The sequence below is a fragment of the Anabas testudineus genome, chromosome 4 (assembly GCF_900324465.2).
Source record: "Anabas testudineus chromosome 4, fAnaTes1.2, whole genome shotgun sequence".
NCBI lineage: Eukaryota > Metazoa > Chordata > Actinopteri > Anabantiformes > Anabantidae > Anabas > Anabas testudineus.
The window spans coordinates 25284431-25306438 of record NC_046613.1 but is presented as its reverse complement, the minus strand read 5'-3'; the positions used below and the strand labels follow the sequence as shown (position 1 = coordinate 25306438).

The 22008-nt window shown below is 39.6% G+C and overlaps 1 protein-coding gene across 1 annotated transcript in view; it reads left to right on the top strand.

Annotated features, from left to right (window-relative positions):
• The first annotated feature begins 16132 nt into the window (after nt 1-16132).
• Nucleotides 16133-22008, top strand: part of nfia (nuclear factor I/A) — a 154729-nt gene continuing 148853 nt past the window's right edge. The window contains exons 1-2 of the mRNA XM_026345750.1: nt 16133-16255; nt 16923-17051. Coding sequence (XP_026201535.1) covers nt 16956-17051 — 96 coding nt within the window. The 5' untranslated portion in view covers nt 16133-16255; nt 16923-16955. The remainder of the gene's footprint in view (nt 16256-16922; nt 17052-22008) is intronic.

Genomic DNA, 22008 nt, shown 5'->3' with positions numbered 1-22008 from the left:
TACTGATTTCTTTCAACAAATTGTTTGCACACAAATGCAAAGCAGAATTATTGATAGATGGAGGAAATATTTGTTCTTGAACAGTCTGCTGACTGATTTGAATTGTTTAATACTAATCATGCCTTTGCAAAGTGCCTTGTGCTCAGTGAGCAGCTCTGGCAACTGGCACAAGTAGAGCAGTGGGCTGGTGGATGCACTCATTCCCCAAATGAATAAACTGGAACACTGACCTGATCTCCGAGCATAAGTGTGGGACCTCACTAATGCTGTTTGTGGCTGAATGGGAGCTAATTTCTGCAGCCAGCAGGAGAACTGAAACCAGAGGCTGTTAGAGAAGCACATTCATTGGTTTTGGTTTTGCATATTCTTGGACACAAAGTGCGTTATTAAGATCTTTAATGCAATGCAGTATATAAGTTTTTCTGTTTGCTGCATTTTGAATGAATAACATGCACATCTCTTTAATGCTTAAGGCTGAAAACAAGTGCTGTTGATCAACTGATTAAAGATGTAATACATTTAGAATAAAAACATTCTACTGAACCACTGATATCCCATCAGCACACGGTATCCAGTGTTTCTCTCAGCGATCAGCGGCTGCTCGGCTGGGTGCTGTGGCCTCAACCACTGCACCGTTAAAGCGGTTAACACAGCGATGTGATTCCCAGTGGCAGGGGGCTCGAGCTCACTGAGCCTCGCTGTGGGTCGATCACATTAATTATGTTAAACAGTAGCTAAAGCGAGAGGGGAGGGGGAAGCAAACCACACTGGTACCCTGAGAAATAAACGGACAGGCTGGTGGCTTTCACAGATCACAGCCTGCAGTCAGTCAGTCAGTTTTTTAAAGAAGGGTTGGAGGGCACAGAAATGATCACGATGAAACAATGAAGTGTTGTGGCACGTTCCAGCTTGTCATGAAAAAACAACGCGTTAGTGTTGAATTTACATAGAAGATGCTGCAGGTGAAAGGTCGGAACTAGTAAAAATTGGAAATTGACATCGATTGAATCTGTGTGAAAAAGTGGAAGACACAGGACTAATTCATATTAGGGCTGTTTTATGGAAATGATGGATAATTTTAACTACCTACTCTTTCGGAGTTCAGAGACACAGACGTGCAGCTACACACTGTGTTCAAACTGCGTCCGAAGCAGCACGTCTAGTGGCATGGAAGACAAATCTACAGTATGTTTTAATAGTTTCTAAATATTTTGTAAAAGTCTGCATTTAGATCGCATCGTGATTCTTTCATTTCAAATTCACTGTGGTGGTTTATGAAGGTAAAACCGTAAAAACTCTTCTGAAGCTAAACACTCAATGGTAGAGACAAGAAAAAATGTATTTTATTGAAACCATCTTTCAGTGACCAACAGAATCCAGATGATTCATTCTAGAATTTGTCCAGATAAAAACCTTAAATGAGCTAAACTGCAATTAGAAATGGATTTCAGTAGGGATGTATCTACATTACATATAAACATAATGATCAAATGTTCACGATTAACGTAAATCCCCTAATACTTAACACATGAATTAAATAAATATCTGAACTGCAGCATCCTGATTTCTCTTAACACTAAGTGTAGTACTACTTACATTATACTCTTTATAGGTGCGACTCAGTTTCAGCTAATACATGTGATGCTTCATTCATTCACAAGATGTAGAATAACATGTCTACGTATGTTGGTGGCCGCAGGTTAGTTTCAAACTAACAAGTTACGAATGTTATCTTCAGGAGACGGTGTTGTTTGAGGACCAGGAGGACCCAGATTCTATTTACGTGCAAGTGGAAGAGTTTAGGATTGCTAAAACCACTGGGGTTTATCTTCTGACAACCAGACTCATCATCTGATCAGTTCATACATGATTCCATGGCTGCCAGAGGACATTAGAGCCAAAGGGGAAGAGATTCAAGTCCGGAGATATGGTGTCCCCCAGAATGTGACGTCTGACAAACAGAAAGTCAGTGATGCTAAAACATTTTCATTTTTAAATAAATAGTTACAGATATGCAGACAGATTTATGCTATTTCATATGAAGTCAGATTCATTTGTCTAATACTGTAAAGAGAGTGAAAGAGACTATTAAGAGATCACCGTCAATCCCCACATTGTCCTTTGTGTCCCCGTCCTCCTCTCTCCCTCTCTCTCCCATTTTTCCTCCCGGCGTCTCATTTTTCTTTCAGCACTTTATCTGGCTGGCACAGCTCTCAGCCTCATGTTGGGATCTCCTACAGTGACCATTTTCAATTAATGTCTTCATTCATCAGCAGGGAGCAGTCTAATTCTGGAAGGACCGGCTCTTCTGAGCAGGAGGCGAGCCAACGGCCTCATTCTTCTGAAATTTGTACTTTTAAGATGTGTGTCGTCATTTTTACAGAGCAAAGACCGTTCTGTTTGTTTCAGTGGTTCTTTCTACCTCCAACAATTCTCAAGGGTGAGAAATTAATGGAATCTCACTGACTTGACTTTAATGGTCTTAAATACTATTTATTCTATGCAAACACATTAAGGAGACACAGGAGACTGACTACTAGGTTTTACTGTGTGAGTTAACAATGCAGATACAGAGTTTACAGGCTAAAAGTTGGGACAGAGTTTAAGGTTCAGGTAGGTCAGCAATAAAAATTACGCTCGGCTGCCACCACAACGAACTGAGCTGTGACGTTTCAGGTTAGTTGCCTAACAACATAACTAGAGTACAACTTCTGCATTCATCACATGATTCGGTACGATGTAGAGAGCCTCTCATCGACCACTGATTCTGACCTCTGTAAATTCAACCATGAAAACAAGCTGTTGACTTGAGAGCAGCGTTCAAAGTTGAGCTTATTTCACATAAATCACAGCTGAAGATTTGTTATCACTACAGGAGAACGATCGGATATCAAAGAAGATGTGGCCGTATTGTGGTCGAGATGGACGGGCTAATTCAGGTGGCCCAGGGCAGGGTGCAGGTTTCGACCAAATCAGCAGATGAAAGTTGCTCGGCCTGGGCCGGCGGCCGAAGCTGCCTTGAGAGGAACGTTTCAAAGGTAGGATGAATAAAAGTGAGCTTTCAGGCAGCCCACTCAGGGGAAAGCAGGTATTTTGTGAACCTCAGTTCCAGTCTCTAATCTGCAGTCACAACAAAGGAGGCATTATACGAAGAAGGGGAAATCTTAGATCCAGCTTTCAGCCAAACCCTCCAACACACACACACACACACACACACACACGCGCGCGCGCGCGCGCAACCACCATTTTAAATTGGCCCTGCTCATTACAGCAGATAGAACCTGACTGGCCTCCTTCTTGTGCACAGTCAGTGAGGTCAACAGACATTTTGTTGAGTGTTCAGTCCAACATGGGAGAAATGCACGAGGAGCTATAGTATGAGAGGACTGATTAAACATAAGTTACTTCAGTGATTGCAGCAAATCTTTTTACTAGAAACTCTTGTGATGGTGGATTTAAGAGTTCCACACACACCAGTTAATAACTAGTAAAGAAAACAGCTGACTAACAGCCACGCTTTAAAATGTGCTGCGTCTCGTCTCACTTGTTCTGAGCTGAAGCGACACGTTGCGGGTTCAGACAGACGTTCTTCACTGTGACTGTGTTGATTTTGCTGTGTGGGAATCATTCACAACCAAAGAGAAAGATGTGTCTTCTCCGTCACTAACTATCATCGACTTGTTGTTCACCTGTTTTTCTTGTCTTCAACCAAAAGGTGAAAAGAAGAGTGTGATGTGTCACTAAGCTGGAAGCTGTTCATGTTTCTTTTTTGTTGATTTTGAACCAAATAGTTCATATAAATAAGATGGTTCATGTGTTTACTGTAGGTCTGATGGTGAACTGTAGGTATTCTTTAAACTCTGTTTAACAAGCAGAAGCAGCTGCTCATTGTATTTCTGCATCAAACTAAAAGGTGAAATCTCACAGAATCAATATTTGCTGGTTTTACTGCAGTCAGCTTTGACATTAAATATGATATATGAGCATTTTTTAAAAACGTGTCCTGGTGTGTTGGTTCAGACTTTTGATTAACGAGCTGCTGATCTGTGGCTCTTCGATGCAGGTGAATGCTCCACTTTGCAGAGAAACTATGGAAAAGTGTTTGTTGTGTTGCTCCTGGCCAAACCTCCAAAGTGCTGGCTGCAGAAACTCTGCAGAGCTGCCAGGAGGTTGGAGAAGCCAGCCGCCTTCTCTGAGCCAAAGAGGCAGCTCCGGCCTGAGAGGGTAAGATCCTCAAAAACTCAAACCAGTATAGACCGAAGTGTGTTTTAATTGATGTCTCATGCTCTCTGTGTGTCATTACAAAGCACACGCTTCCTGAAACTTTCGCAGCAGGGGGGCAACATCTTCTTTGCTCTCATACTACTTGTCCTCCATATCCTCCTGCTGTGACAAGACTGACTGTATAAAATGTGGTGATGGTATCAGACATAAACTACTTGGTGAAAGTGTGTTTCTGCAGGGGCACGGTTTAAGTTGAACTTTATTACTTTATTTTTTGAATTTGATAAAGCACCTCACACTGATCACAGCCTCTTCAATTAAATCAAACTCATTGATCACAGCATACTTGAACCTATCAGCAGCCACATGGGATGGTGGCTATGAACTCATGGAAACTGTATCGTGATGAAACCCCTCCTGCTTCTGGTGCTCTCCTGCTTCCTGATTCAGTTCTGACTGCACCATTACAGGGTGAGGCAGTTTTTAACATGCTGTTAGTGTGAGGTGTTTCAGGTTCGGCAGGAGGAGGAGGACGAGGTGCAGCAGAGAGGTTTGGGGTTTTATTAGAGCAGGGTTTCGAGGCTCAGTGGGGGTTATCAGTGTGTGGGAGCATCCTGGCTGTCAGAAGACATGAGGATGACAGGCTTGGCTGCCACTCACCACCACTCTTTCTGATCGCCTGTGATGTGCCAAGATGGACATCAGCACAGCCGGGGCGTCCCTGGCTAGCAGTCCTGCCTGTCGGCTCAGATGCCAGCACAAACTGCACAATATCTTGTTTTAGGGGAAGAACCGCGGCACTTTTGGCACCAGACGTCTGCCTCAGCGTCATTTGGCTGCTGCTCCAGTGTCTTCGGGGCCCGTTTGGAGGAAACTGCACCGCCTCTGTGTGTGTTTTTATCACGAAAAAGCGCCCAACAAATCATTCCAAAACTTTACTGTTCAGTGCCAGCGTGACCGTCAGCCCTCAGCCAGCAGAATTGATGAGTGCCTTCTTATAATCTATTAAGACACAGCTAAAGGTCACAGGGTATAAATAGCCTTCAAGGACGCTGTGTGGAGTCATCTGAGGGAACTGCAACTGAAGAGGACACACGTGAAAGTCCTCATTAATCTGCACATGGAGGTGTTTGTCTGTTGTTAAACATCTTTGTCAGGTGGCCTGTGACATTTGTCCTCCACTGGAGACAAACAAGGGGTAGACAAAATAACAGCAACACCTGAGAACATGATTTCTTAACCTCTTCTTGTCCGTAACCTCATTTAGAGTAAAACCAAAGGTTCATACAGTAACAGAGGACATATTTCAGATATGTTGTTGACTTTATGTGGCTAGGACAACTTAGCAGTCCTCAGCCCCATGTTCTGTCTTGTTACCATCTTATGTAGCACCATGGTTCTTGAGAAACGTCTCATTTCACTATGTACTGCTTCAGCTATATGTGGTTGGAATGACAATAAAGCTTCTTGACTTGACTTGTTGTCTTTATTAAAGTTCACATCTAGTTGTAAGTTGTATAAAAACCTGCAATGATTCCAGCAACTCTGCAGTACGGTAACAGTTCATTCTGTGCAGACTGTGTGATGTGAATTCATACAGTGTAAAACAGAACAATAGATTTCAGCTCTGGAATTTGATCACATGTTCAAGAACGCAGCGTTGGATTGAAATGGGTCTAAAATCTCTGTCTACTCTGTCACATACTGCAGCCTCGGAAACCTCCGTCCGCCCACAGTGTTGGATCTCTGACCATTTCTGTAAGGTGAGGTGCAGAACTTCACTTTTGTCTCATCAGGACTGATCATCATTCTCTACAAAACTGCAGTAATTGATGTGTTCATCCACACCACGTATAAACACAGTGGTAGAGCTCTGTAGAATACTGAATGCTCCAACATGTTTAATTCTCTTCTCATGTGATTTGTGTTTTAAAATCACTCTTGTTTAGTTGACACAGTGATAGAAATGTGTTACCTGTGTTTCTGCCTCAGACAAATGTTCAGGCTGTGTTCTGCAGCGTGCTCATGATCGACTGTTCAGCGTTTGTTAAGTTTAGTTTTTTTAACACACAAGATAATCTCTGAACACAACGAGCCGAGCGTCACAACCACGTCCAAGCTCGACGGCGAGCGCTTTGACTGAACATCTTGGACCTGAGTGACGGAGAAGCAGATGGTGCTGTGCTCATGGCTGACGCTCAAAACCCTCCACACAGTCATCTCCACTCTGGTCCATGTTGTCTGCCAGCCCTCTGGGCTCTGTGGCTGCCTCTACGCTCACCATTCAATATGTTTGGACAACACAAACATTGTGTGTAGAGGCTGCAGTGTAGCAGCTGGTTGTACAGTAGAGGTGTCAGCTCTGGTGTGTGGAGACTCTCCAGTAGAATATATTAACCTCAGTGGTTCACTCTATTCCACAGAGTCTCTGCAGTGACAGACTGTTAGTCCTCAGAGGTGCTATTGGAGAATACTGCTCTGTATTTACTGTAATGCACTGGCAGCATGTGCTGAAGTCCAGCACTGACCAACGCTCAGCTCAGCTTTAATGTTTTAAACCTTTTAACTGTCAGACAGGTAGATGAAAGCAATGCAGCCTCTGCAATGCAGTGTGTCTCTACATTACTCGACCTGACCCAGTCCCAGTGTGACTCCTCCTGATACGATTCTAATTTGACTTCACCCTATCGTGCTGAGTAGTAAAGTGTTGATGATACTTCCAGACTCAAAGCCGCAGTGTTGTTGAAGTTACATAACTTTTACTGTTACTGTGAACAATTGTTTTGCTCTACTGACGTATAAATGTTACAGTAGGTTGAGTTAACATGCCTTAAATTATAAATGTTTTTCAGGTTTATGTAGCCACCATCCTCACATTTTGATCACAATAAGAAACGGTATGGTTTCATTTCTTCTTGAAAACCCACGTCACAGGTACAAAACACAAAACTCAACTCCGCTACATTTAAAGCTTCACACTTGAGGTCAGACGTGTAAAACTCTCTTTAAATTCATGGTAAAACCAAACACATGCACAAAGATAGAAAGACACAGATGCATTGTTTTTGTCAGATTTATTAGATCAGTCAGTTGAAACATTGCTCCAGCCTCCTTGCTCGAGGTTGTGACTACTTCTGGTTACTTTTCTGTAATCTGATTTTTTTTTTTTTTTCAGAATGAGTGAAGGTGTTATAGAGGAAATACAGAGATTCTGATGTCTCAAAGATTCACAGAGCATCCACGCTGTCCCTTAAGACATTTCCCCACTTTGGTGCAGAGGAACTTGACTTGTGTACTTAGCTCTGATCTCAACCCCACACCACAGCTCTGGGATGAATGTTTTCAGATGGGTGTGACGTTCATGTCCCCCCTTTTGCTCACGTTAAACGTGTTTTACTGGTATCCGTTAATCTTGCAGCCCTAATGCAGTGCAGCATGTGGAAATGAGCCGGATCCTGTCAGACTCTAATGTGAATGATTTGATGCAGCTTCTTGTTTCTGATCTCTTAGGAAATGTAAAATGACATATTTTTGTTATATGTGCCTTTGATAATCAGTGTGTTGTCAATGAGAAGATTTTTAAAGATCCAGTGACATATCAGACAGGTTAATCATCTCTGAATCATGCTTCACTTTCTGAGTCAGATGGTCTTGATTCCTCAACAACCCTTGAGAGTAATCAGTTTCTGTTGTGGATTTCAAAACCATTTGGCCTATTTACACTCCATACTGAGCACAATGTATACGCTGACAGCAGAAATAAAGGAGGATGTATGGTATTTATTTCTCTGTGTGGTTCCCCTTCTGCAGTCTCAACCACCTGGAACACAAAGGCATCTGACAGCAATCAGGACCAGGGAAAAAGCATGAAAACAAACACTTTTGTTTGGAGGGCAGGCATCCTGGCTTTTGTCAAATGCTCCGTTTGAGCGATCCTCTAATGTTCTGCAAGCGCAGATGCTGCAGAGCTAAACATTTAAAATTAGGGGAAGAACGACGAGGGAATACACAGGAGATGACTCGAACAGAGTGTGGAGGAGGTGAGTAAAAAAAGACAAAGGGTCATTTAATATGGCTGATGTGGTGGCTGTGGTGGTGGACGGACAGCTGGTGAGCCACTTGGGGAAATGTCCCTTAGTGTGTCTCTGTATGAACACTTTGGCTTCAGTGAGCTTCAGCAGGGATGGATGGATGGATGGATGGATGGATGGTGGGTGCTGCTCCTGTGATGCCCAGGGCACAGCTGTGCTCCACAAAGAGGAGTTAAAGAGAAAACAGATGTTGACAATCAGGTCTTTCTTTCTGTTTCTGGTGAGTGAGAGGAAGGAAGCCTAATGCTCACGTTTAGGTAACTTATTGGATTTTGAGAATAGATTGGAGAAACATGTTGAGATTTCTTCTGTGACAGGATCCTGCATCAGTGAAGCATCAACGCACTGACAGCACATTTTATATTAATGAAATCATTAATGGTCATTTTTAATCTTTGTGCTCAGTTTTGGCCATGATGTCTCTTTCTGGTAATAATAAATAAAATCATTTTGCATCTGTAAAGTGCCACTGAGACGGGAACATTCCCTTTTTAAAGCAGCTGCCGTGAGCCTTGAACTTAATCCAACGTCCATGCAAAGAGCTGAAACTGACACAAAAAGAGTTGTGACTGCATTGATGGGCCCACAGACACAAAACAACTAGAAATCATTTTGTGTAATTTTTATGTCTTTGACTTCATCTTATTTCTATTTTAGTTTCTCCTGTTTTTATCTCAGCTCATTTCTCAACTGTCTCTTTCCATTAAACTTTACATTTAGATTTTATTTCTGGTCATTTTGTGTGTGGTAATTTTTTATTGTCCTTTTCCTCAGTTAATCTTAATTCCTCAGTTTTGGAAAAGAATGCCTGTTTGTTATCATTCTATATCTGTTGTTAGGTTCAGCCCATAGAGAGAAACATGGTTTTAACACTTCCAACCACATTTGTACACCCCATGTAAATTACTCACATGAATATCATTTCAAACTTATTTGCATGAAGAACGGAGTCACAGCTGGACAGATGTGTAACCCACCGTCAGTTCTTGTTATGTAGTTAAACAGAAACACTGGGAAGTGACGGAAGGCAGATTCAGCTGCACTGAGGTAACAGGTGAGCAGGAGCCTTCTGTGGACTCAGTGGGAATCAGAACAACAAAGGAAAATCTGATTTCAGTCAGTTTTACTGTTCCAATATAACAGTCAACAAAAAGCAGAAACACCACACTGCCTCCTACTGGGAGCTGAATCCAAGACCAGCATGTGGAGCAGCATTTTCACTGCAGACACTGTTTGGAAAAATGTCCTCAACAACATATCTTAAACATTAGGTAAACATGTTCAGATACATGTCTTCATCAACTTTAACTTTACTTAAATAAACTCACATATTTAACTTTGATGCACGCGTAAGGGGAATAATCCGTCCTCATCCTTCACTGCTTAATACTGATGGAGGTAATGTTCACGTTATGCATCATTCAACCACAATATTAACACCCTGTCCACCACATTAAAACCACCAGTAGCAAGTTATTTTTTCAATCTGCTAAAGCAGTTTGTATTACAGGTGGTTTTAATGTTGTGTTCTTATCAGTCTATTTTACCATTACAACAGGGAAGAACGATGCAAACTCACCTGTCGGTGGTAAAGAATAAATGTAGAAGTCAAAACTTCAGTGCTCACTGTAGAATACTGTGATAATAGTATAATCACACTAATACTATAATACTGGGTTTTTAAAATATCATATATCACATAATTTATATTTATTTATTTATTTAGTTTATATTGCAGCATAAAGAAAATGAGGTTTAGAAGTTTTTATTGATTTTAGGGATGTAACATTCATTTTCTCTGTTTAAAACAAAAGATAATAATAAAAATTAAATATAATAAATAATTAACTGTATTAATTACATTCAGTAAAGTTCAGAAATTAATACAATATACTGGGAATATACATCATGAAAAACATGATATTAACAATATCGAAATATCGGTTTAAGGTTAAATCAGATTAATCTGAAATGTGCAGTTGATCAATATCTTTCTATTTATCATGTATTAAAACAGTTCCCACCAAGAAGGGGGCTCAGACGGACACAGGTGAGGTGAACACACCTGAACGGGACAGGTGTCTAACAACAACAGGAAGTCAGCTGAGTGTGAAGACAGGTCAGCAGCCGTGAGCCGGGTCGTGGTCGTGGTCCTGGAGGGGTCAGGTGGGTCCGCTAGATCCTGATCCGGTGTCACAGCCACGTCGTGGTCCTGGAGGGGTCAGGTGGGTCCGCTAGATCCTGATCCGGTGTCACAGCCACGTCGTGGTCCTGGAGGGGTCAGGTGGGTCCGCTAGATCCAGATCCGGTGTCACAGCCACGTCGTGGTCCTGGAGGGGTCAGGTGGGTCCGCTAGATCCAGATCCGGTGTCACAGCCACGTCGTGGTCCTGGAGGGGTCAGGTGGGTCCGCTAGATCCTGATCCGGTGTCACAGCCACGTCGTGGTCCTGGAGGGGTCAGGTGGGTCCGCTAGATCCTGATCCGGTGTCACAGCCACGTCGTGGTCCTGGAGGGGTCAGGTGGGTCCGCTAGATCCTGATCCGGTGTCACAGCCACGTCGTGGTCCTGGAGGGGTCAGGTGGGTCCGCTAGATCCTGATCCGGTGTCACAGCCACGTCGTGGTCCTGGAGGGGTCAGGTGGGTCCGCTAGATCCAGATCCGGTGTCACAGCCACGTCGTGGTCCTGGAGGGGTCAGGTGGGTCCGCTAGATCCAGATCCGGTGTCACAGCCACGTCGTGGTCCTGGAGGGGTCAGGTGGGTCCGCTAGATCCTGATCCGGTGTCACAGCCACGTCGTGGTCCTGGAGGGGTCAGGTGGGTCCGCTAGATCCAGATCCGGTGTCACAGCCACGAAACCTCTTTTAATCAGCTGAGAAATAATCTTTGGTTAACTTCCTGAGAATCGATAGGTTTTTAACAACAGTCCAGTTTAAGTTAGTACACAACAAACAGGAGCAGTTAACTGTGAACGTTTATTTTTTAATGAGTCAGATTAAAATTAATTAAAATTTAATCAGTTAAATAACTAACGATGTGTTTTAGTTAACGTTAGCCAGCTAGCTAAGGGGCTACCAGCTGTTCAAACGGTAAAGTTCCCTAGTTAGCTAGCTAACATTTAGTGGTTTCATTTAACAGCTAACTTAGATAAGTTCATGTTTATTGACTCGGTTAAAACATTAAAGTTCAAACTTGCTAATAGCAACTTAATCCCGCTAACTAGCTAGTAATTAAGTAGTAAATAGTCAACTAGTAAATAGTTAACTAGTAAATAGTTAACTAGTAAATAATTAACTAGTAAATAGTCAACTAGTAAATAGTCAACTAGTAAATAGTCAACTAGTAAATAATTAACTAGTAAATAGTCAACTAGTAAATAATTAACTAGTAAATAGTCAACTAGTAAATAGTCAACTAGTAAATAATTAACTAGTAAATAGTCAACTAGTAAATAGTCAACTAGTAAATAATTAACTAGTAAATAGTCAACTAGTAAATAATTAACTAGTAAATAGTCAACTAGTAAATAGTCAACTAGTAAATAATTAACTAGTAAATAGTCAACTAGTAAATAGTCAACTAGTAAATAGTCAACTAGTAAATAATTAACTAGTAAATAGTCAACTAGTAAATAGTCAACTAGTAAATAGTCAACTAGTAAATAATTAACTAGTAAATAGTTAACTAGTAAATAGTTAACTAGTAAATAATTAACTAGTAAATAGTCAACTAGTAAATAGTCAACTAGTAAATAGTCAACTAGTAAATAATTAACTAGTAAATAGTCAACTAGAAAATAGTTAACTAGTAAATAGTCAACTAGTAAATAGTCAACTAGGTAAATAGTCAACTAGTAAATAGTTAACTAGTAAATAATTAACTAGTAAATAGTCAACTAGTAAATAGTCAACTAGTAAATAGTCAACTAGTAAATAATTAACTAGTAAATAGTCAACTAGTAAATAGTCAACTAGTAAATAGTCAACTAGTAAATAATTAACTAGTAAATAGTCAACTAGTAAATAGTCAACTAGGTAAATAGTCAACTAGGTAAATAGTCAACTAGTAAATAGTCAACTAGTAAATAGTCAACTAGGTAAATAGTCAACTAGTAAATAGTCAACTAGTAAATAGTCAACTAGAAAATAGTTAACTAGTAAATAGTTAACTAGTAAATAATTAACTAGTAAATAGTTAACTAGTAAATAGTTAACTAGTAAATAGTTAACTAGTAAATAATTAACTAGTAAATAGTCAACTAGTAAATAGTTAACTAGTAAATAGTCAACTAGTAAATAATTAACTAGTAAATAGTCAACTAGTAAATAATTAACTAGTAAATAGTCAACTAGGTAAATAGTGAACTAGGTAAATAGTCAACTAGTAAATAGTCAACTAGTAAATAGTCAACTAGTAAATAATTAACTAGTAAATAGTCAACTAGTAAATAGTCAACTAGTAAATAGTCAACTAGTAAATAATTAACTAGTAAATAGTCAACTAGGTAAATAGTCAACTAGTAAATAATTAACTAGGTAAATAGTCAACTAGTAAATAATTAACTAGTAAATAGTCAACTAGGTAAATAGTGAACTAGGTAAATAGTCAACTAGTAAATAGTCAACTAGTAAATAGTCAACTAGTAAATAATTAACTAGGTAAATAGTCAACTAGTAAATAATTAACTAGTAAATAGTCAACTAGTAAATAGTCAACTAGTAAATAATCAACTAGTAAATAGTCAACTAGTAAATAATTAACTAGTAAATAGTCAACTGGTAAATAGTCAACTAGTAAATAGTGAACTAGTAAATAATTAACTAGTAAATAGTCAACTAGTAAATAATTAACTAGTAAATAGTCAACTAGTAAATAGTCAACTAGTAAATAGTTAACTATTTAACTATTTATGGACCGGGTTGGATGACACTTATTTCAGCAGTAGTTTAATAGTAACAGATTTAATTCAGAGGTAGTTTAATAGTAACAGATTTAATTCAGAGGTAGTTTAATAGTAACAGATTTAATTCAGAGGTAGTTTAATAGTAACAGATTCAATTCAGAGGTAGTTTAATAGTAACAGATTTAATTCAGCGGTAGTTTAATAGTAACAGATTCAATTCAGAGGTAGTTTAATAGTCACAGATTTAATTCAGCGGTAGTTTAATAGTCACAGATTTAATTCAGAGGTAGTTTAATAGTAACAGATTCAATTCAGAGGTAGTTTAATAGTAACAGATTCAATTCAGAGGTAGTTTAATAGTAACAGATTTAATTCAGAGGTAGTTTAATAGTCACAGATTTAATTCAGCGGTAGTTTAATAGTAACAGATTCAATTCAGAGGTAGTTTAATAGTAACAGATTCAATTCAGAGGTAGTTTAATAGTCACAGATTTAATTCAGCGGTAGTTTAATAGTCACAGATTTAATTCAGAGGTAGTTTAATAGTCACAGATTTAATTCAGCGGTAGTTTAATAGTCACAGATTTAACAACACAACAAGATGTGTACCAGTGTAAGCTCTCTGTCACCACTTTAACATTATACTTATAATACTTCAGTTTGTTTTTCTTTGGACTTTGACCCAGATATAAGAACGTCTTCAAGGCAAACAGGTTGCATTTAAATGATTTATTAAAAATGAAATGTAAATGAATTTATTTGTCGAGTTGCTAAAGTGTAGATACCTCTGTGGTTTTGGTCTGTGGTGGTCTGGTTCAGTACTCTTTTCATACAGAGCCTTTATTCACAGTGAACTGAAACAAACATGTTTCCTTCAACTTCTCAGTTAATGGAGAGTTGGGAGTTGCTGGCCTGAACTTATCACTGAAATGACCTGTTGTTAATAAAATGTAATGTTTCCTACCAATGAGCACTCTTTCAGTAATCTGAAGAGGAAACCCGTCTGTAACTGAGGCCCCAGCATCTGTTTAAAATTCTAATAATTCAGACCTGCTGCTGTCTGTTTTGGTGTCACCACTCCCTTCTGTGGAAAACAATGAATGGTGATCACATATAGATGACCTCTCTTTCCAAACTTTTAATAGATGGCCCCCCTCCTCCACCTCCTCTTCAGCCCTCCCTCTCCTCACCTCCTGGCCTGGTGTATCTTACCCCCCAACAACCTGCACGTCCTTCCGTATCTCCGGCTAAATCACATTCCTCCGTTTGGCTGCCACAATGGGGGAACTGTTTAATGGCGGCTCTGCTCTGGTTCAGGTATTCCCCCTCTGATTAGGAACATGAGCTCCAGAGACACCCTGCACCTCCCTCTGTACCTCTTTATTAACTAACCCCCCCACCCCAACTTTAACACAAGCAGACAGTGAAATAATCTTACAGGTTAGAGTGTTGTTGGTGCACGACAATGTGACGCTGCTGCTTCGGCCAAATCCTGCTGCTTTTATCCAACCTGGAAAAAAAACATATCTGCAGTGTTGGTTTTTAAGGCTTTGATCCTGCTGTTTGAGTAAATAACCTGTAACCACACTATTTTCTATTATCTGTGAATGACACTTGAAGTAATCTACACTTTAAACTGGATTTCCAGACAGACGTAATGGAAGATGCAACAGGACAGGATGCAAATAAACATTTTTAAGTACTAAGCATCCCTGGATTTAAAACAGTAACATTTTGTTTACATTATGAAGGTCTCTGCTGAAATGCACACATTATGAAGAGATCATTAAATCAACCCTGCTGTTTTTGCCACACTGCATGACACTGAAATAAATATTTCATATCTATCTGCGATCCTGGCAATTTACATTTATAACATTTATAACATAACATTCATATGTGAAATGGAAAAAGATTTAATATTCGTGTAAATATTTGTTCATATTTGTTTCCTGTGGAAAACTTAGAATCTCTACTATAATTTAAAATAAAATTTTGACAATAACCAGAGTCAAACTGAGGCTGTGGTGGGTGTACGAGGGTTAAGTAGTTTATCAATCTGCACTCAAAATATTCTTAATGTAAATTTAAAGGTTATTTATAGCCAACGATCCCTATTTACAATCATAAGTTCAGTTCAGTTTGTCCTTAGTGTAACACTTAATTCTTGTGTCATTTTTTGACTGTCTTTGCCCTGCATGTCAGATGGGAATATTGACTCTCTTTCAGTAAAAGACAGAGGAGATTGTAACTCATTATTACTAATTGTTACTGAATCGCTTACCTATGTTTTGATAGATCAGTTACAAGCCATTGAGAGGAATTCTTTTTAAAACGCCAGGTTCAAGTCTTAATGAGTGTTTTTTTTTTTTATGTCTCTGATGATTTTTGCTGATTACTGTAGATATATTGGAATAATAAATTCATCAATGTAAACAGATGAATGGTTTAAAGACTATTTTGTAGTGTAGTGGCTTCTAACCGATTTATAAATCATAAATAAATGAGATGTTAACCGTTAACAAATACATAGACTCTAAGGAAAGTATGGGTTATTAGAAAGTACTCCAGATACTTTGTTCTCCACTATAATCATTTTACACCTATAGTCACAAGTTACCACACCTTAAAATATCCTGGATACATTACAATAAACTATCCAACATAATATAGAAATTTAGCTCCATCTCTTACAGCTACAATAGCTAAACGAAGAAATGCGTGAAAAAACAAAACTATGTTACAGAATACCTCTGACAGTACTCTTACTTTGAAATCTATTTTACTGATAATACTTTTTACACAAGTTAGATTTTGCACGAGTTTTTTTTTACTCTTACGTAATGCTAGACGGGATCTAAGTGTTTCCTGCTCCGCTGTCAGATAAGAAATGTAAACTGTAGTGAACTTACCGATGGAGCGGTGTGGTGGTTTTCAGGCAGACTGCGTCAGGCAGCGTCCAGTATCCATGGAGCGTGACAAGTACACGGCACCGGTCTGCTCTCTTCCCTGACTTCCACGGGATCCTTCAGTCTGAAGGTATTTATGCCAAAACACGAGTTTTCTGCTGAAAGAAGGGTGGAGGGAGAAAGGAGGGGAGGAAGGATAGAGACCCAAAACAAAACATAGCATGATAGTCTGTAAGCATTTCCATGTGTCCGGAGGAGTGATCGCCCTGTGGTGCTTCAGCCCTCTGCCCCCTTTCTCTCTTTCTCCCCCCTCCCTCCCTCTTTCTCTCTACCTGCCTCTGTCCCATTAAAGTGACCATAAAAAAACCAGCAGAAGTTGAATGGAGTCAGTTCAGTTGATCCTGTGCTGCCTCCTCTTCTTCTGCTCCTGGTCGGGGTGATGATGATGATGATGATGATGATGATAGCGAAGAACAAGCCCTAATTAAACCCGAGGAAGGAAAAAAAAGGAGAAGCGACCCGAGGCGCTCGGCGATGTGGAAAAAAGGCTCATCATTCTGTTCGGCTGAGTGTGGTGTGTTTGAGCCTGTGTGTGTGTGTGAGTGAGAGAGGGTGTGTGTGTGTGTGTGTGTTTTTTTTTTTCTCTGAGCAGATGACTGCCGCTCACCTTGCCACGGGGTCTGCATGAGATTGGTTCATTGTCAAGGAGCTTTTTTTTTTTTTTACCCATGATTCCATATGGTATGGAGCGGGCTACATGTTGCCCAACATGCCAGTGCAAATGTTTTCTCAATTAGGTGTCTTATCTCCGGTGAGCGCACTTGCATCAGATGAAGCTTGCTGACAGCGTAATGGCAGGGAAAACCTCGGAAGGCTCCATCAAATGGCAGCTCTGCTACGACATCTCAGCCAGAACCTGGTGGATGGTAAGTTGGCACAAATGCCCCATTTTCTTTTTTTTTCTTTCTTTTCTCTTTCTTCTCCTTCCTCCCATTTCTCTTCAACCAGAAGAACAACTCCTCCTCCTCCTCTTTCTTGTACTTGTGGTAGAGCTTTCAGAAACACGGCATCACACAGCAGCTTTGTGTTTTATTCCCAAAAAGCTCATGGATCTGTGATGTGCTCGGACTGCTTGTTGTTTTTAAGACAGCGTCCCGACTCTCCTCTCTCTCGTCTCTGTGGTGTCCCGTTAGAAGACGAGTACCAGCTCAGGTCTGCGTCCACAGCCGGTGGTTTGCTCCTTCCTTCTGCTGTCGTGGCTCTGAGGCTCCACTCTCTTTCTCTTTCTTAATTAAAAGGAAACTTTTGTGAACACACTTTCCAAAAGTCCTGCTTTGTTTCTGCATGATCCTTGAGAAATGCCAACACAGAACGCTGTGCTCGGCTGCCGAGCTCTGACACACCACCTCCACCGCTGTGGCAATTACGTCGCACCAGGAAACAAACTCCCACCTCCCGCACACTCACACCCATGTCAGCGGTGGTGTCCCGGGACGAGTCGGGGCTCCGGCTGCAGCGCCGGGCCACATTAAGCAGCTTGTCATGGTCAGCGAGGCCAGTCGACCTTTGACACCCTCATCACTGCTGTGGTAGCTGTGAGGAAGGAGGGGGGTAGAAGTCCGAACAGACAGATGGGGGTTGAGGGGAGTTTGATGACTTCGCTGAGAGGCGAGGAGGGGGTTTCTTTGGTGGCGCACAATAGTCTATTGTGACCGGCTCGTACAAACGAGCCAGCGAGATGAAAGAACTCCAGCACAGAGTTCATTAGAGGACAGCTCATTATTACTGTCACCGTTAAATTTCACACTACATCAGCACCGTCAGCTCCGTCAGGCTCATGGTGTTGCTCACTTTGGAGGATTGTTGCACGGTTTTGCTGTGGCAGGTTCTTCTTCAACTTTAGCTTCGGCATAAAGAGTTGTGTTGCTTAAGAGACAAAGGCGGCTTTATCCTCTGCGTAACAGGACCGTGAACTTTGAGAATTCCTCTCGGTCAAACCAAACCACCACCCCCCATCCCCTAAACACACACACATACACTTTCACTATCTAGCCGAGCGCAGCAGCAGCAAGATGGTGATGGGCAGTCCGTTTTGTTTTTTACTCTGCCGGCCTCTGTGGTGGTCTCTTTAGGATCTAAAGAGTGTGTGTGTGTGTGTGTGTGTGTGTGTGTGTGTGTGTGTAGGCTCAGTTGGTGGGTGGGAGAGTTTTGTTCCTGTGTGTGTGTGTGTGTGTGTGTGTGTCAGTGCAGGAGGGTCCTGATGTGCCCACTGGCTCGAATAGAGGAGGACTTTATTTTGACAGCGCTCAATTTGTTTGATCTTTTGTTAAAAAAATATTTATTAAATTAGGTAATATTTCTTTAGTTTAGTAAAAGTTCATCATAAGATTGTGTTGTGGCACATTATCTGTTCACGTAAGGACATTTTTAAAAACACATTTTTAAAAATACACCTTTGTTTTTGCTTCCCAGTTAAATTGTAACTCCAGTTTTACTTATCTTTTTATTGCTTTTAACAATGACAATGTGGAATTTAAATTAAAATGTACTGCTGCCTGAGACATTATTCAAATACTGAAATTAAAGATTGAAAGAAATATTACAAAGTAATATCCATATTTTGACATGTGAAAGTTGTCATCTGTACTTTATTTTTAACATTACTAATTAATTATTTTTATCTGGATTTATTTTTCAAAATCTGCACCATTTGTTTGCTCCATGAAACAGCAGAGACTTCACAATAAAATTCTTGTACCAAGGCAACAAAAAAAATCTCTAATTTAAAAATTGTATTAACGTATTTATTTTAATGTCATTAGTTTTGTATTATTATTTTTGTATTATTATGAGAGATCTTTGTCGCTTTTCTCCTAAATGATCACAGCGGGTAATTAGTCAGACTTAAATATGCCCGGGCTTCAACATCTGAAGCAGCAGAAAAGGTTAAACTGTCTGAAAGCACAAAGAGGATTATCTACTTAAAATTTTGAAAAGCAGCTGTGACTATTCCGGATGACTTCTGTCAGGCCGTTTCAGGGAAGCGGATCAGTTTTTCATTTGTTTTTAATTTCAGTTATATATAACCTGGGTGAAAACTGCTGTTTGTCAATTTAATCTGCTGTCCTCAGTTAATATATTAATGTTGCTCCTTTAAATCAGTGTTTAGCCTCATATATAATTAAACATCAGTAAAAATATTTCATTCAATCATTCTGCAATGTGTGTCCAGCATCTGAATGTTTGCATCATATCATCATTTCTCTGCTGTTATTTTAGAATTCAAAAACCTAGGATGACTTCTAAAATGTTCTCTGACAAAACATCCAAAATTATCTGCTAAAAAATATAAAACATATTTTTATTGCACTGACATGATCAGTGTTTACATTTTCACAGATTTATTTTATGTCAAAATAAAACACAGGTTTTCAGCCTGATTTTGTCTTTAAGATTTATTTAACCATCCGTTTGGTTTATACCAACAACTCTTAACATTTACATTTAATACTCTAATATTTTCTGCATCACTACACATCCAGTACAATTCTATTAAAACTGAACACATCATAATTCCAGTTGAATAATTGCCAGTTTGTATATGTTCTTCCTGCATTTTCACCCTTACAGTAAATGACTGCGAAACCAATTTGCACACTCGTCTGCAGCAGTACTTCAGTAAACACACCCCAGTGTAATCAGATCTTATTAATATTAACATTTAATGCTGCAGTGCACAGTTAGAGCCTCACAAACAAATAGTACAAGAAGTAAACAACCTCACGGAAAGAGAAAATGTAAAAAGTAATAAACATCCTCACACAGGTTCCCAACTGGAACCTGTGTGAGGATGTTTTCCCAGGAGATATGTGGGCCTGATTAAATTATATTTAATGCATTTTGAATTTTAATCTATAATATATGGTCATGTCATGAGTTCGAGCTCCTCTGAAAGACGCACTGATTCTGAAGAGAAGGAGAAGAAATACAAATTGTTGAAGAATAAGAAAAACCAGCTGATGTTAGAAGAGAGATGTGTGTGTGTGTGTGTGTGTGTGCGCATGCCCGCGCACTGTAGGGGTTAACAGGATTTCTGCTGCTCTACAACTGACGACCTCGTAATCTATTTTGCAGACCCCCCCCCCCCAAACACACATGCACACTCCCTCTTCATGTAATTGTGTGTGTAACGTTATCTTTATAGATTTAAATAAGTAACCTTACATTTAAACAAATCACATTAACGTGTATTGGACAGTGTTAATCTTGTTACCTGAACGTGATGTTGTTCTTGAAGTTCCTTTCTTTTTCAGTTATCACTTTGTTCTTTTGATAATTTTCCATCCATGTCTCCCAAGAAACAGGAGATCTTTATTCTTTAAGAGAAATATTTTTCCTCTGTGGCAAATGCAGATAAACCACACCATAACTGTAGTACCAAATGATAGTTAAAATGAACACAAAAATGTTTGTATATTGCAGAGTAACAAAAAGGTGGAAGCTGCAAATTCATAAGTTGTATGGTTTACCTCCAGTTGGGGTCCTTAGGCAAGAGCTCCCTACACTTATCCTGCCTTTGTACCCCGTATCTCACTTAAGTAAGTGGCTTTGAATAAAAGCATCTGCCAAATGGCTAAATGTAAAATAGGTTCTTTGTTTAGTTTTCTTTTGTCCTGTTTGTTACACAGACAAATTTGTGGCTGTATCTTTATTTGTATTATCAGTTTATCAGCTTATTATTTTCTGAACTATATGTCCATAAAATGATTATTTAATTTCGCAGAGCTCAACTTGTTGCCTTCAAATGTCTGTCCAACAGTCTGATACACAAAGATTTGTGGTTTAGTGCTACAAGACAGGCATCAAAGCCTCACATTTAGGAAGCTGGAGCTGCAGGTTTCTAGCTTGTTGCAGACTAATTTTCTGTCTTCTCATTTATCAGTTAATTGGCTAATTGTTGCAGCTTTTTGAGGAAGAGAAGAAGAGTGTGTGTGTGTGTGTGTGTGTGTGTGTGTGTGTGTGTGTGTGTGTGTGTGTGTGTGTGTATTATGACAGTTATCTGGTCTCAGCTTCCTGATAGGACTGGTTCTTTGTCGAGACATTTGAAACAAATTGTGTGATTTATTACTGTTGCCTTTTAAAGTGTGACCCAGAAAATTACATTTGCACTTTACAGATTTTTCTGAATAGCTTTGGGTGGATTGTGGGCGTACAAACACGACTGCACACTCACACACAGTCCCATCTGTACTTTAAGCGACAAAAAGCATGTTGGTTAAAAATGTTTGAGAACAGTTTTATGCTGTTAAGACATTAAAAGGTTTTTCCTGAAGCGTTCCAGGTTTGAGAGTTGCCTAAATGATTGACTTTAATAAGTTAAAACATCACTTATCTTTCCTGCTTTGTAGTGTTCCCTGGTGCTGGGGAATAGTATAGGGCACTGGTAGGAAGGTGTAGGGTGTGAAAGTTGTCATCTACTGAAGATGACAAACTGATGACAAAATTCTAATAATGATTTTTATAATAATATTAATATTCTGTAACAATCTGGCTGAACGGAAATCTCAGTCATGTTGCATTATGGTTAATGTTTTTTTGTTTTGTTTTTCTCTAACATTAACCAAATATATTTATTATGTATTTAGTATGAGTTGGACAGTAAGTTTAGGTTTCTTGCAGGGTTGGTGTACTTGGTAGCCAGGTGATCTTTTTATTCTGTGTAGGCCTACTCCTTGTATTTACTGTGTTAGCATCAGAAACCACAAGAACTAAATTCACTTAATTGTAAAGAAACTAATAGCTGATACATTAAAGTTAGTGTCCTTTTAGCTTTTAGATGTGTGGTCTGGGGTTGGAGGCTGAGCAGAAGCAACACTCAGCTCT